We start from the raw sequence: 14,056 nt of genomic DNA on the forward strand, positions 1-14,056 counted from the left end.
GGCCTGTATGAAGATGTAAGGCTGTTCTGAAAGCACACCGTGGCATCTGCTGTCCCAGTTCACCCCACTCTCTAATTTGGGAGATGATGTGAAACTGCCCTGCATTCTGCTCCCATGAGCCAAGTGAGCCTTGGCTTGCAGTGCTAGGAGTTTTTAAGAAACCCAAAATGTATGTGAGCCTCAGTTTCCCTTTCCTGTTTTTGTTTTGAGGAAGAGTCTCACTAGATATCCCTGCTTGGCTTTGCACTTGGCATCGATCTTCCTGCGTGGTGTTCCAATACCTGGGTCACCATGCTGGTCTTTCCCTTCTGGGTTCTCCATCCAGTGTGGGTAAACAATGTCCTCACATGGTGCTTCCTGTGTTGCTGCCTCTGCCTTCTCTGGCTGTCGTCATGTGACTTTCACTGAGTAATGCCTGAGCCTTCCTGAACATTCCTGGGGCATAACGGGCCCTTCTGTTCCCTCCTTTCTTTATCCCAGGGTGCCTTTGCTGAGAGGGAGAGGAGCATAATGACCCTGGCTCCTGAGGGAAACCCTGGCTTGGGTTGGGTTTCAATTGAGGAAGCCATTTTGGATGGAGACACATTTTCCTTTCCGGAACATTGCTGTGGCCAACATCAGCAGCAGGAGCCCAGACAGCCGGCCCGCCTAGTGTTCTGGAATGAAAACACCCCACTTCTGCTGCTGCTGTCTGGGGTGTTGGCTGTCTGGGCTCCATGCTCAGGCCTGGCCTGCCTCAGCTGTCCTTATGGCTCCAGCTGGCCTGGTGTGGGCGCCACAGGGCGTGAGCAGTCTCTCTGAAGGACGAGATACAGCTGGAAAATGCAACTCATGTCTTTTCTCGGAACACCTCGTTCTTTCTGGCTTGGCAGAAGTCTTCTTCATAAAGAGGCCTTGTGATGCCCAGGCACTAATTGCCAAGGAGAGGGGTGCACTTGAGGGTCAAGGTAGGCAGTGCTTCCTCTCCCTGATCAGCTCCTGTAGGTTGGATCTGGAAAATGTGATATCCCTAGTGCTAAGAAGGCAGGTTGGATCCTGTGAGGCCGCCTTGGGAAGGGTTTTTTCCTCTGGCAGTGGGAGAAGACACCTTCTTCTGGTTGCAGCCTTTAGTGTAAGGGTTACAGTAGGGGACCACCTTGTAGCTGTAGGAGTAGAGAGACCTTAAGGGTCCTGAGTCCCCATACTGCTTCACTACCCTGGTACTGTGCCCGTTCTTGTCACTGGCCTCCAGGTGGTTGAGGTGTGACTATGACTGGACTGAGGCTCCTGCCCACTACAGGACACCACAGCCCCTAGAAAACCAGGGCAGCCACTGAGGCCCATTTGCCTGTTGACACCCTTTCAAGGGCTTGGGTCTGTTGGCTGCTGTGGACATGTCAGGTAATGTGGAGGAAGCCGCAGACTCTCTGAACCTTGAGATCAGGGTTGCAACAGCTCCTGCCCTTACTGAGTATAATGGAACACAAGAAGCCATGCACGGTACTGGCATGTCATGGTGCATGGACACCAGGAAGTGGTCTGGAGGGAGGTATCAATGCTGGTTCTCCCCCCGCCTCACCCTATACAGGGTTTTTCTGTTTAACAGCCCTCACTATCCTGGAACTTGCTTTGTAGACCAGACTGGCCTCGAACTCACTGAGATCTGCCTGCCTCTGCTTCCCAAGTGCTGGAATTAAAGGTGCGTGCCGCCACCGCCTGACTCCAGTGTTAGTTCTTTTCCTTCTTTTGATTTGAATGAGTGGCCTCAATGCCTCGTTTGTATGTGGGGTGAGCAGACCTTCTTCCCCAACTGTCTTATTAACATGGGGACAGTGAACAGCTCCTGAAACAGCTATTTCTTGGACTACGCTAGGCTTGTCCCTCTGTATGAGGAGGACCCACTGTCTAGCACATTCCTTGTGTTTTGGGGGCCTGAGCCTTTGATCTCTGTTCTTGCTGGTAGGTCCCAAGAAAATCTTAGGCAAGTTATATTATGCCCACCATCTCATCCTAGTGATAGTTTAGTTGTAGGAGAACTTAGTATCTGGACAAAGGGCTTTGTAAGGACATAAAGATCCTACAGAACATCTTGTAACAATGTGGGGCCTCTTCTACTCCCCTGGCCCTGGAACTATGAGGTCCTACAGCCTGGCTGAAGGACTCTTAACATGGGCATTTCCACTGCCCTGCATCCTGATGTCCTTTCCTTGTCATCTCTGAGACTGGGCTCCCCACTGTGTGCCTAGTCCTGGTTTTGAGCTAGGTGAGAGATGGGCCTCAAGGAGCTTGCACAGTGATGGTAGGTACGGCTGTCCTCTCTGACCCTTTTCCTTGGAGAAACAGTTGGTATAGTCCAGAGATTGCCCCTGTCCTTTCTGACACCAGTGTGCTGGGGTGTTTTTCTTCAGCTCCCTCTTTCCTAAACTTGAATTCATTAATTTAAACATCATTTCCGGCCCTGGAAGCCAGCCTTGCTTGCCATAAATAGAAGGGAACGAAAAGCAAAGAGAACAAAAACAGAGTGAGGATACTAGACTTACATTGGCTCTGCTGCTGGGCTATGAAAGACCCATTAGTGCTGAAAGGCACCCAGAGTGAGGCCAGCCCAGGGCCTCTGCCCCTCTGCCCAGACTAGAACTGCCTCATCATGGCTTCCATTTCTTCTGCCCTGGCTCTGCTTGGGAGTGTTTATGGGGATCATCCTTGCTGGTTGAGGAGACTCTGTTTTCCCAGAGAGAAGATGAAGCTGAGCCTTGGAGGAGTACAGGGGGCTTCCTCCTTACCATGCTGGCCTAACCTGCCAGAGGGAGGAGGCAGCTGGCTCCTGTGGAGTGGGTTACATAACATCCACAAGCGGCCCCTCAGAGCTGTTCCTTTTGAGCCCTGTTTCCAGCATGGCGGCCAGCAATGGGCTGGGGGAGGTGGTGGCTGGCACTCGCCCGCCTGTTGACTGCATGCGTCTGGAATGTGCAGATGTTTCCTTTGGGGCTTCAGCTGGCCTTTAAATCCCACTTGCCCCCTACATCTAGACTAAAGAGCGGGTACCTAGGCCACTCGCCTCAGCAGAGAAGGAAACCGAGGCTGCTTAGCTGTTAGTCTGGGTTGCATCTTGTGGGCAGCCTGTTGAGGGCCTCCTGTCATGACTCTGGAACAGGGCTGGTCCTCACAACTGGCCCATTTAGTAAGGACTTGCAGTGTTCACAGTGACCCTCCTTGATCTCCACCTTTGCATAGACCTACACGCTTGACTTTATACTAGTGCTGTCCTGTTTGCAGAGAGTTGCCCTGAGGTGTCTGCTTTCTCTGTCTCATAGCATCACCCCAGCTTGTGTAGCCTGCATATGGAGGCTCAGAGAGCCCCTGATCTTCTTTACTAGAAGAAAGTCGGGAGTCAGAAACAAGATGTCTCTTGTGGGGTATGTGAGCCCATGGACATATAATTGGGGAGGCTGGGGTCCCTCCCATCAGGTCAGGTAGCCTCATAGTATTGGGATATGAGTGGTCTTTTGTCCCTTACCCCACCAGAGTGTCTGCTCTGGGAGGTGGGGGTCACATTTATATGGTATAGAAGATCTTTATTCACCATTCTCAACATAGTCACCCATTGTGGAGCAGGAGGGAGGCAGCAGATAGGCCAAGCTGAAAGCACTCTCCATCCATGTGGAACTGAGGTTATATCTGTCCCAGTGTTGCAAGCAGTATGGGAATGGCCTGCTAGATTGAGAGACAGTATGAGTATTTGGCTGCTGTCCCAGTGTGTGTGAGTCCTAGCTCAGGTCCCCTCTAGCCTTGACTCTGGGAGTTTCTGTAAGTTTCTGGCTTAGGTCTTAGAGGGTCCAGAATACCTAGCTGGCTTATGCCCTGTCAGAGTGTTCTGGCTAGCCTGTTGGCTTTCCTCTTCATGGCAGGTAAGGGACCAATGCAAAGGTAAGCTGCCCCTTGCTTCTGTGTGCCTTCTGCCAGGATACCTTGTGTCTGCCTTTGTCTTGTTCCTGATAGTTATAGGGAATCTAAATATGGTTCCTGGGCATCAGACTGTAGTGACATCATCTGGCAGGAAGTCAGGCCTTTGAAGATGGGGCTAGTCAGGTCTTGGCTATAATCTTAGAACAGTGATGGCAACAACAGATGGCGACATGGAAAATTTCTGTTCAGGGCCTCTAGGCAGGGATCTTATGTATTCCTCTACTTTTCCTCACATTCCCTAATACCACCCTGTCTGTTGGTGCTGATCTCTAACCCTAGGGGTTAGAGTCAGAGTCCTGTTCAAGCTGTCCTGTTCTCTACAAGAACAGTTTGGGAGCTTTTCTGAGCAGAATCCCTATGGCTCTGTTTCTTTTCTGGGCCACAACCCAAGTCCAGGTGAGATCTGGGGAGAAGGGGCCTCAGTGTTTCCATTGAGCTTGGTCACACTGGAGGACCTGGCTGGATAAGGAGTCAAGCGTTTAGATGAGGGAGGAGTGTTGTGCCCCCGAGGCTGATGTTTCCCACACAGGTTTCTTAGGTGACCCTAGCAACTAACACTTGAGGTGGTTTTCTGAGAAAATGAAATTTGAGAGTTCTTCCTCATTTCCTTCCTCTTATTCCTCCAGTCTTGGAGACTGGGTTGGAAACTCTCCATGTTAGAGGCAAATATAAAATTCTGTCCTTGCCTCACCAGCCTTTCCAGGGTCACTGCCACTCAGTCTACTTCCTGGTTCCTCCTAAAAGTACAGGTTTCTGTGCTATCATCTCTTTAGCCACTGGAAAGTCCTTGATTAGATCTAACTGATGTTTCCCCTGGCATGACCATTGTCTCTCATGTGGGGACTTGGATAGCAGAGTTGAGATAAGTCTAGCAAGGGGCCAGGGTGGTGTCTAGCAGCATGCTTAGGAATGGAGGCCAGGCCAGGAAGACCCTGGCCTCTGGCTTCAGCAAATGGGTAGTCATGTCACATAGCTTAGTCTTTTGTATCAGTCCAAAATCTGTTCATTGGGATGGTTCCCATATGTAGTCAAATTTTTACGTCCTGCCTACCAGCTCCCAAATAACTACACAGAGACTTCTTACTAATTTTGAAAACTTGACTGATAGCTTAGTTTTGCTTCTAACTAGGTCTTTTTTTTTTTAAAGATTTATTTATTTATTATGTATACAACATTCTGCCTCGATGTATGCCTGCACGCCAGAGGAGGGCGCCAGATCTCATTACAGATGGTTGTGAGCCACCATGTGGTTGCTGGGAATTGAACTCAGGACCTCTGGAAGAGCAGCCAGTGCTCTTAACCTCTGAGCCATCTCTCCAGCCCCTCTAACTAGGTCTTATGAGTTAAATGAACTGACTTCTACTCATCTGTGTGCTGCCCTGAGGTTCATTTACCTCATCTATATACTGTCCATCCTGCTTTCCTGCTTCCCCTATGTCTCCTCACATCTCAGCCCTTTTTCTTTCCAGCATCCTCTGTGTCTGGAAAAATCCTGCCTGAATGAATGGTCATTCAGCTTTTTATTAAACCAATAAGAGTGACGTATCTTCACAGTGTACAAAAAGATTATTCTACAACATTTCCCCCTTTTTGTCTAAATAAAAAGGAAAGATTTCAACTCTAACACAGTAAAATTGTATACAATAAGAACAATGAGGAGGTGAAAATTTGTAATAATAATAATAATAAAAAGAAAAAAAGGTTAAAAAAAGAACAATGATCGGGTATTGTCTAAATAAAAAGGAAAGGTATTAACTTTAACAAATAAAAGTATATACAATAAGAATAATTATCAAGTAAGAATTACATTTGCCATGTCTAGTCCATTTGTATTTAGCAAATTTAGAGAAAATATTCCATTATTTATCTTCTCTTGATGATTCCAAAGTTTTGTACCTAATTTAACTTCTATCATAACTAGGGAGAACTATAACTGTCTAGGTTTCAATACCTCAAAGACCCCAGAAGGATGTAATATTACCTGAGTAAACAAGAAGTGCAGTGTAAGCCACTTCCAAAACTAAGAAATGATAGAGACATCTGTCTGTCTGGAAATCACCCCAACTTTCCTCTGTAATGTTGGGGTATCTGTCTTTGGCCTACAGGCCTAGACTATGGGACAGACTTTTTTTGTGAAGCAGGAATTTTAAAGGACTGTCCAACCTTATCTTGTCAAAGTTCAATAGTCTTTTTCCTTTGTGTCCTGCTTGTCCAGTTTGTTCAGCATACTGTTAGCAGTCAAGACAGGATCATTTCTTGCCCAAATAGCTAGTTTTGCCACATTGAAAGCAAACTCAATTTGGAGTTTCAATTTCTCTGAAGTAAATTGGTACTGTTAGGAGCAGATATGTCTCACTTTCCTGAAAAGGTCTGTGTTAACAAAACATTTTTAAGCCAGGCATGGTTTGCACATGCCTTTAATCTCAGTACTTGGGAAGCAGAGATAGGCAGATCTTTTGTGAGTTTGAGGTCAGTTTGATATAAAAAGAGAGTTTTAGGGCAGTCAGGGGTGTTACACAGAGAAACCCTGTCTTGAACCCCCCCCAATTTTTTTTTAAAATACCATATTTTGTAGGTCTTTGAAGTGTTTGAAGACCATCTATCTATCTAAAATATATCTGTTTGACCTTGAAAATATACCTAACATGACTACAAGTTTGTTATAGGTGACTGACTACTAATCTGTATTTCTTTATTATCCTAAACAGTTTGTAATAATAACTTTCAAGGACTATAAATTTACATTACATTGTTAAATGAGTTGCATAGGTGCAATACCTTCAACAAGAGTAGAAATATATGTACAGTATGTTCTGAAAAATAACATTAAATTTGTATCAAATATAAGAAATCCATACCAATGTAACTAGTGACTTTTTTTTTTTTTTTTTTTTTTTTTTTTTTTTTTTTTGGTTTTTCGAGACAGGGTTTCTTTGTGGCTTTGGAGCCTGTCCTGGAACTAGCTCTGTAGACCAGGCTGGTCTCGAACTCACAGAGATCCGCCTGCCTCTGCCTCCCGAGTGCTGGGATTAAAGGCGTGCGCCACCATCGCCCGGCTTGTGACTTTTCAAAAGTAGACTCAACAGTTCATCCTTTTTATCTCATCATTTTTATACACATCACTCTTTTTTCCTTCAGAAAGAGATCTCCAAATCTGATTCCTTTGTTCAGTTTTTTTTCTGACCATGACCAATAACAGTTTGTAACCAGCTTTCCTAAACAATGACAGACATCCATAGCCTACTGAATGACCCAAAACTACCCACCTCACCTCTGAGGAATTGGGTGTTGTGTTCTCTAGACTATTTCCTGTTGTCTGACAGGAGGTTGGCATCTTTGGAGGACCCTGAGAAAATTAGGATAATGGTCAGGTCCTGGCACAGATTACTGTGAGATTGGATCATCTCAGCTAGCAGCCTTGAAGATGTTCTGAATGCAGAACTATGAAGAAACTGCAACAGAGGCATTCTGAGAGGCTGTATCACTTGGGCCACCATTTTTATTGGTGTCTGGTCCCCTTGTTCTGTAAAAACATCAACTTTCAAAAGTAACATACATATCTGCATTAACACAGGTATGGACTGTGTGTTGCACACAAACCATCCAAAGATGATTTTTGTTGTTGTTGTTGTTTGAACAGGTAAAATATACATCACTTGTCTTATAGTTTTTCTAGGTTTATTTCTTTATGTCTGTAGCCAGGATTTTCAGGGAGTCTCCTTAATCAAATCTAATCTCTATCGACATTGAATAAGTCCACAGCCTTTTGTTTTCTGTGGAACAAAAGCATAACCTTTTTCCAATGTAACATAATTTTTGGCTTTCATTTTGAAGTTAAGACATTTTTAAATTATATAGGTTGGTTTAATTTTTTTAATTTTTTTTACTTATTTTTCTTTTTTTTTTTCTGCTGCCACCACTGCCTGGCTTAATTTAGTAGTTTTTTATTTATTTATTTATTTATTTATTTATTTATTTTTTTTGTTTTTCGAGACAGGGTTTCTCTGTGGTTTTGGAGCCTGTCCTGGAACTAGCTCTTGTAGACCAGGCTGGTCTCGAACTCACAGAGATCCGCCTGCCTCTGCCTCCCGAGTGCTGGGATTAAAGGCGTGCGCCACCACCGCCCGGCAATTTAGTAGTTTTTATAATCCAGTGTCTCTCAACAGCTATTTTGCTCATCAACAATCAAAAAATTTAAAGTCAGTACAACACCATACAGGATCCAGACTGTGTGTATTTCCCATCTCTACATGGCTTGTTCTTTTTTATTATTTAGATATGATTTTTTTCTATGACTCTATACCCATTTTCTTTTCTTTCTTAAGCATGCACACATTTTTAAAGACACGTATTTTAAACACTGTATTGTGTTTAGAGGGTTTTTTTTTTCCGGTCTGGACTTGCTTTGCTGCATATCTATAACCTTTTCTATCTGCATGAGCAAAACCTAAACCACTCTGCCACTTAGCTCATGGTGCACTGCTAGGAAATGCATCTCTGTACCACAGCCACATGAGAGACTGTGGAACTAGGATGCCATGTTTGGCTCCATTTTTGTGTATTTGGAACACTTTTTTTTTTTAAAAGCTTTTTCAGGTTTTATGTGGAAATATGTACCCCATGTTGGGTGCCATTTGTGGGTGGATTTTTCTCTCTTGCCTGCCTGCCTGCTTTCAAATAACCACACAGAGACTTCTTATTAATTATGAAAGCTCAGCTGATAACTTAGATTTGTTTCTAAGTAGGTCTTATAATTTAACCCATTTCTGTTAATCATGTGCTGCCCTGAGGCTTGTTTACCTCATCTATGAACCGTCTATCCTGCTTTCCTGTGTCCTGAGGCTTGTTTACCTCATCTATGAACCGTCTATCCTGCTTTCCTGTGTCCCGTGTCTCCTTGCATCTCTCTCCTCCTCCTTTCCAGCGTGCCTGGAAATCCTGCCTAACTATTGATCATTCAGCATTTTATTAAGCCAATCAGAGTGACTTGTCTTCACAGTGTACAAAATTACTTCATAGCATCCATTGATTATATGCTTAGAGTGCTGCTTCCATCTGAAGGAACGTCCTTCTCTACAACTTGTTCTTCCTCTCATAGGCTGGCAGAGGACAGTGGGACAGCCAGTGTGCAAGACTGCCGCTTGAGGCCGGGTGGTGGCGCAAGCCTTTAATCCCATCACTCAGGAGGCAGAGGCAGGCGGATCTCTGGGAGTTCGAGGCAGCCTGGTCTACAAGAGCTAGTTCCGGGACAGGCACCAAAGCTACAGAGAAACCCTGTCTCGAGAAAAAAAAAAAAAGACTGCTGCTTGTGCATGGATAAAGACCGTGGGGATTTTATAGCATCCTGGACATTTCACATCCCATAAAGTATTGGGAATTGGAGCTCTGTACCAGGCACTTACTCTTTTTTTTTACTTTTATATTTGGGTTATTTTTGAAACAGGGTCTCTTTACATAGCTCTGGCTGTCCTGGAACTCGCTCTGTAGACCAGGCTGGTCTTGAACTCAGAGATCTACCTGTCTCTGCCTCCCATGTGCTGGGATTAAGCCTGGCAAGGTGCTTCCTCTTGAGTTTTCTTTCTCCATTTCTGGAGAGGGATGAGGGAAATCTTTGCAATTGGCATTTTTTTTTAAAGATTGATTTATTTATGTGTATAACATTCTGCCTCCATGTATAACTGCATGTAAGAAGAAGGCACCAAATCTCATTATAGACAGTTGTGAGCCATCATGTCGTTGCTGGGAATTGAACTCAGGACTTCTGAAAGATCAGCCAGTGCTCTTGACCTCTGAGCCATCTCTCCAGCCCAAGAGGCATGTTCTTGTTGAGATATCATCACCACCAGAAAACTAAGTACAATTTTGTGGAGAATTCGAGACTGTGGAGTGGTGTATAGACTTGGAAGGGCCCAAAAGTGTCCACTGAGTCGTGGTGATACAGGGTCTCTTGTACCAGAAGCCTCACTGGACTTTGGATTATGTATGCAAAGAGAGCCCAATGCATGGATGGCAGGTTGACTGAGGGTTATCAAGACTCTGAAGGTGGAGAGTAGCAGTTTTTTGGGTAGAGCTTGACACTGGAAATACCTCCTAAAATGAGTAATACCAATGTTATTTGGTTTCATAGGTGAAGCCTAAGTTATCTACCTCCTTATTACTAGAATTTGGGGCTAGACTTGTGACATAACACAACTACAAATTTAGTAGATGAAAAGCATGATTACATTGTTTTCACCAGTAGTTGTCAAGTTACTATGTAAACTTTCTTTTTTTTTTTTTTTTTTTTTTTTTTTTTTGGTTTTTCGAGACAGGGTTTCTCTGTGGTTTTGGAGCCTGTCCTGGAACTAGCTCTTGTAGACCAGGCTGGTCTCGAACTCACAGAGATCCGCCTGCCTCTGCCTCCCGAGTGCTGGGATTAAAGGCGTGCGCCACCACCGCCCGGCTATGTAAACTTTCTTTAATTCTTCCTTTTGGTTGGAGTTCTTAGCTACTGAGCTACATCACTAGCATAAAAAGGAGTTGTTGGCATTTGCTGAATAGTTTATTCAGTGTTTGTAGCAAGGATGTGGTTGGGTGGTTAGTTAGTTAGATGAAGTACCAGTGCATTTCCAAGCCTAGGTTTTAGTTACTGTTTTGAGGCATCTTACTGTGTTCCTGGTACTTCTTCATATGCTTACTGTATCCACCTGCCTCAGCCTTCTGAGCAGCTATCACTCCAAGTGTTGGCTGCTGCAGGAGTTCCAGCCTGTAGTTTGATTTTTTTATTTTATCTGTGACCTTTTGTGTAGATGTTGCTTGTTTTGGAATGTAGTTGGGTCTGTTAGGTTTTAGTTTGTTTTTAGATGGGATCTTACTCTATAGCCCTGGCTGCTCTAGAACTTGGAGCAATTCTCTTACCACCTGTGTGTGCTACCAGACTTGGCTATGTCTCTTGTCTTTAAAAATAAATAAATAACCTTATTTAATTTTTTTTATTTGTGTGTATATGTGTGTTTTGTGAGTCTGCCATGTGTATGCAGGTTCCTGGAAGCCAGAGGTGTGGGGTCCCCTTGAGCTAGAGTTACAGGCAGTTGTAAGCTGCCAACGTGAGTGCTAGGAACCAAATTTGAGTTCTCTGAAAGAGCAGCTAATGTTCTAAATTGCTGAGTCATCTCTCCAATCCCATCTCTCTTGTCTTGATGCTTTGCTTTTGTGCTTGCACAGGTTTATGCTTTGTAAATACAACCTGGCCCCATCACAGGTTGCAGGTGACTCGAGTAACAAGGACAGACTCTCTTTCAGTAGTTGCTCTCCTCCTCCTTCTCTCTTGAGGCTCTCAAAGGCCAGTGCCTTTCTGTGATGCTTTCCTCTCTGTCAGTCTGTCTGCTCCAGTTTACAGTACAGTAGAAAGTGGCAATTCATGTTCCACATACCTTTATCTGTTACAGTGTGTTTCTATTTTACGTATATGTGTTTTTCCTGCATGTGACCCACATGTGTGTAGTGCCCACAGAGGGCAGAAGAGGGCATTGGACCCCCTGGAACTGGGATTACAGATGGTTGTGAGCCACCATGTGGATGCTGGGGACTAAACTTGGGTCCTCTGCAAGAGCAGCAAAAGCTCTTAACCTCCTGTGAGCCATCTCTCCAGCCTCAACTTTGTCTGTCTCTCTGTCTCTATGTGTGTGTGTGTGTCTGTCTGTATAGGCCCAAAGGGACAACTTCAGTTGTCATTCCTTAGGAATACTGTCCACTTGCCAGGTGTGGTAGCACACGCCTTTAACCCTAGCACTTGGGAGTCGTGGATCTCTGTGAGTTTGAGTCTAGCCTGATCTGTGTAGTGAGTTCCAGGACAGCCAGGGCTACATAGTGAGACCCTGTCTCGAGAAAACAAAACAAAGGAATGTTGAGCATTGTATTTTGAGGCAGGGTCTCTTATTGGTCTGAAGCTTGTATAATTAGGGCAGGCTGCCTAGCTAATAGTCCTAGGGATCTGCCTGTCTTTATCTCCCTAGTGTTGAATTAATATGCTCTACCACAGCTGCTTTTTATGTGGATTTTGGAGGACCAAGCTCAGATCCCCCAGCAGGTAGTTTATGGATTGAGCTATCTCCCTGGTCCATGTTCCATTCCCACATTTCTTAATTCTGATTTTTATTGCCTGTATACAAACTTTCATAGCATCTTCTTTTTAAAAAAACTTAAAAAAAAATTAAGTCTGGGGTGTCTTTCTTCCATTTTTTTCATGTGTATGTTGTATATGTGTACAAATATGTGTAGAAATGCTATAGGTTGATGTTAGAAATCTTCCTTGGTCACTCTTCCATCTTTTTTTTTCTTCGTTTTTTGAGACCGGGTTTCTTCGTGTTGCCCTGGCTAGCTGTTCTTGAACTCAGAGATCAACCTGCCTCTGCCTCCCAAGTACTGGGATTAATCTCGTCCATCTTTTCTCTTTTCTTTTCTTTTTTTTCCTTTCTTTCTTTCTTTCTTTCTTTCTTTCTTTCTTTCTTTCTTTCTTTCTTTCTTTCTTTCTTTTTTTGAGACAGGGTTTCTCTGTAGCTTTGGAGCCTGTCTGAAACTTACTTTGTAGACCAGTCTGGCCTCGAACTCATGGAGATGTGCCTGTCTCTGCCTCCCAAGTGCTGGAATTAAAGGCCTGTGCCGCCACTGCCACTCTTATATCTTATTGAGACAAGGTCTCTCAACCAAACCTAAAGCTTGCCAATATGGCTAGTCTCACTAGCCAGCATTTATGAGGGTTCTGGGGATCAGAACTCCAGTCCTCTTGCTGTTGAGGACTTTAACAATATTGAGTGCTTTAACAATCCTGAGCCATCTCCACATCCCTGAATTGAGAGTTTTGATAGCTTGTTTGGGGAGATATATTGTATGCTGTCACTAGGATTGTGGTGCGGGTTATCCAGCAGGATTCTTCCTCGTTCGTCGCATCTTTGTGCCCCCAGTGCATCTTGGGAACATCTTGAAGACTCTCTTCTACTGCCAGCTAGGTTCCCCAGCCCTAGTGAACCATGAATGTCATGTAAAGGGTGTGAATAACCAGACCTTGATGATGTGGGACTCTTCTGTTGTACTGGAGACAGACCAAGGCTTTCCTTTGGGAGAAGGGCTGCAGGGGCCACATGGGAGGTGTTTAGGTCAATTATTCTGTGTGGTCCTCAGAACAGGGCCTAGGTGTGGTCCTTAGCTCTTCTACCTCACTTTCCCCAGATTGTTTCTCATGTCTTTCATGAGAAAAGCTCTCCTGTGGCTTGAGAGAATAGGGGGCTTGTGGGGTGAGAAACCATAGCTTTGGATGCTGGGAAGCTTCTGGTGAGAACCAGGTATGCCCTCGACTAGCCCAGAGTTCCTGTCCTGACCACAGCCACTTGTTTCTCAGAGACCTGTCCCACAACCTACTCCAGACGCTGGACACTGGACTCCTGGTGAACCTCTCGGCACTGGTGGAGCTGTGAGTGTCCCCTCCCTGTTATGCCTGCCACACTGAAGTTTACTCAGGGCAAGCAGGAAGTGCTACCTGTCACCAAAGGGTCATACCTTGTCCAATCCTTTTTTCTTGCAGGGACATAAGCAACAATAGGATTTCTACATTAGAAGAAGGAGTGTTTGCTAATTTATTTAATTTAAGTGAAATGTAAGTTGCTTTGTTTTTAGTGGGTGTCAGTAACTGGTCTCTTATCCCCAACACCTCCTCTGTCCTCCTGCCCTGTTTTGTTCTTCCTCCCAGTTTTGAGAGCTGTGGGCAGTGGGACGTTGATCTGTATCCCTGCTGGCCTGGTACCCCACACCTGCCCCTCTCCTGCAGAAACCTGAGTGGGAACCCATTTGAGTGCAGCTGTGGTCTGGCGTGGCTGCCACGCTGGGCAAAGGAACAACAGGTGCATGTGGTACATCCTGAGGCAGCCACGTGTAGTGGGCCCATTCCACTGGCCGGCCAACCTCTCCTCAGTATCCCCTTATTGGACAGTGCCTGTGGTGAGTGCAGGGGATGTGGGGCAAAACGACAAGGATGACACTGTTTTCCTTACTGGGAGAGTGGAGTTACCGACCTGGTGGCTGATGAGGCCCAGGGAAAGACATACATGGGAAGATAGTGGCCAGATATGGTCTAGAA

At 45.0% G+C, this 14,056-nt stretch overlaps 1 protein-coding gene across 10 annotated transcripts in view; it reads left to right on the forward strand.

Annotated features, from left to right (window-relative positions):
- The window catches only part of Pkd1 (polycystin 1, transient receptor potential channel interacting), a 51,124-nt gene that overhangs the window by 5,200 nt on the left and 31,868 nt on the right, over nt 1-14,056 (forward strand). For 6 of the 10 annotated variants that reach the window (XM_057776073.1, XM_057776077.1, XM_057776076.1 and 3 more), the window contains exons 2-4: nt 13,322-13,393; nt 13,505-13,576; nt 13,670-13,917. In XM_057776073.1, coding sequence (XP_057632056.1) covers nt 13,322-13,393; nt 13,505-13,576; nt 13,670-13,917 — 392 coding nt within the window. The remainder of the gene's footprint in view (nt 1-13,321; nt 13,394-13,504; nt 13,577-13,669; nt 13,918-14,056) is intronic. The other 4 variants (XM_057776078.1, XM_057776082.1, XM_057776079.1 and 1 more) reach the window with 1 other exon arrangement.

The sequence above is a fragment of the Chionomys nivalis genome, chromosome 7 (genome assembly GCF_950005125.1).
Source record: "Chionomys nivalis chromosome 7, mChiNiv1.1, whole genome shotgun sequence".
Lineage (NCBI taxonomy): Eukaryota > Metazoa > Chordata > Mammalia > Rodentia > Cricetidae > Chionomys > Chionomys nivalis.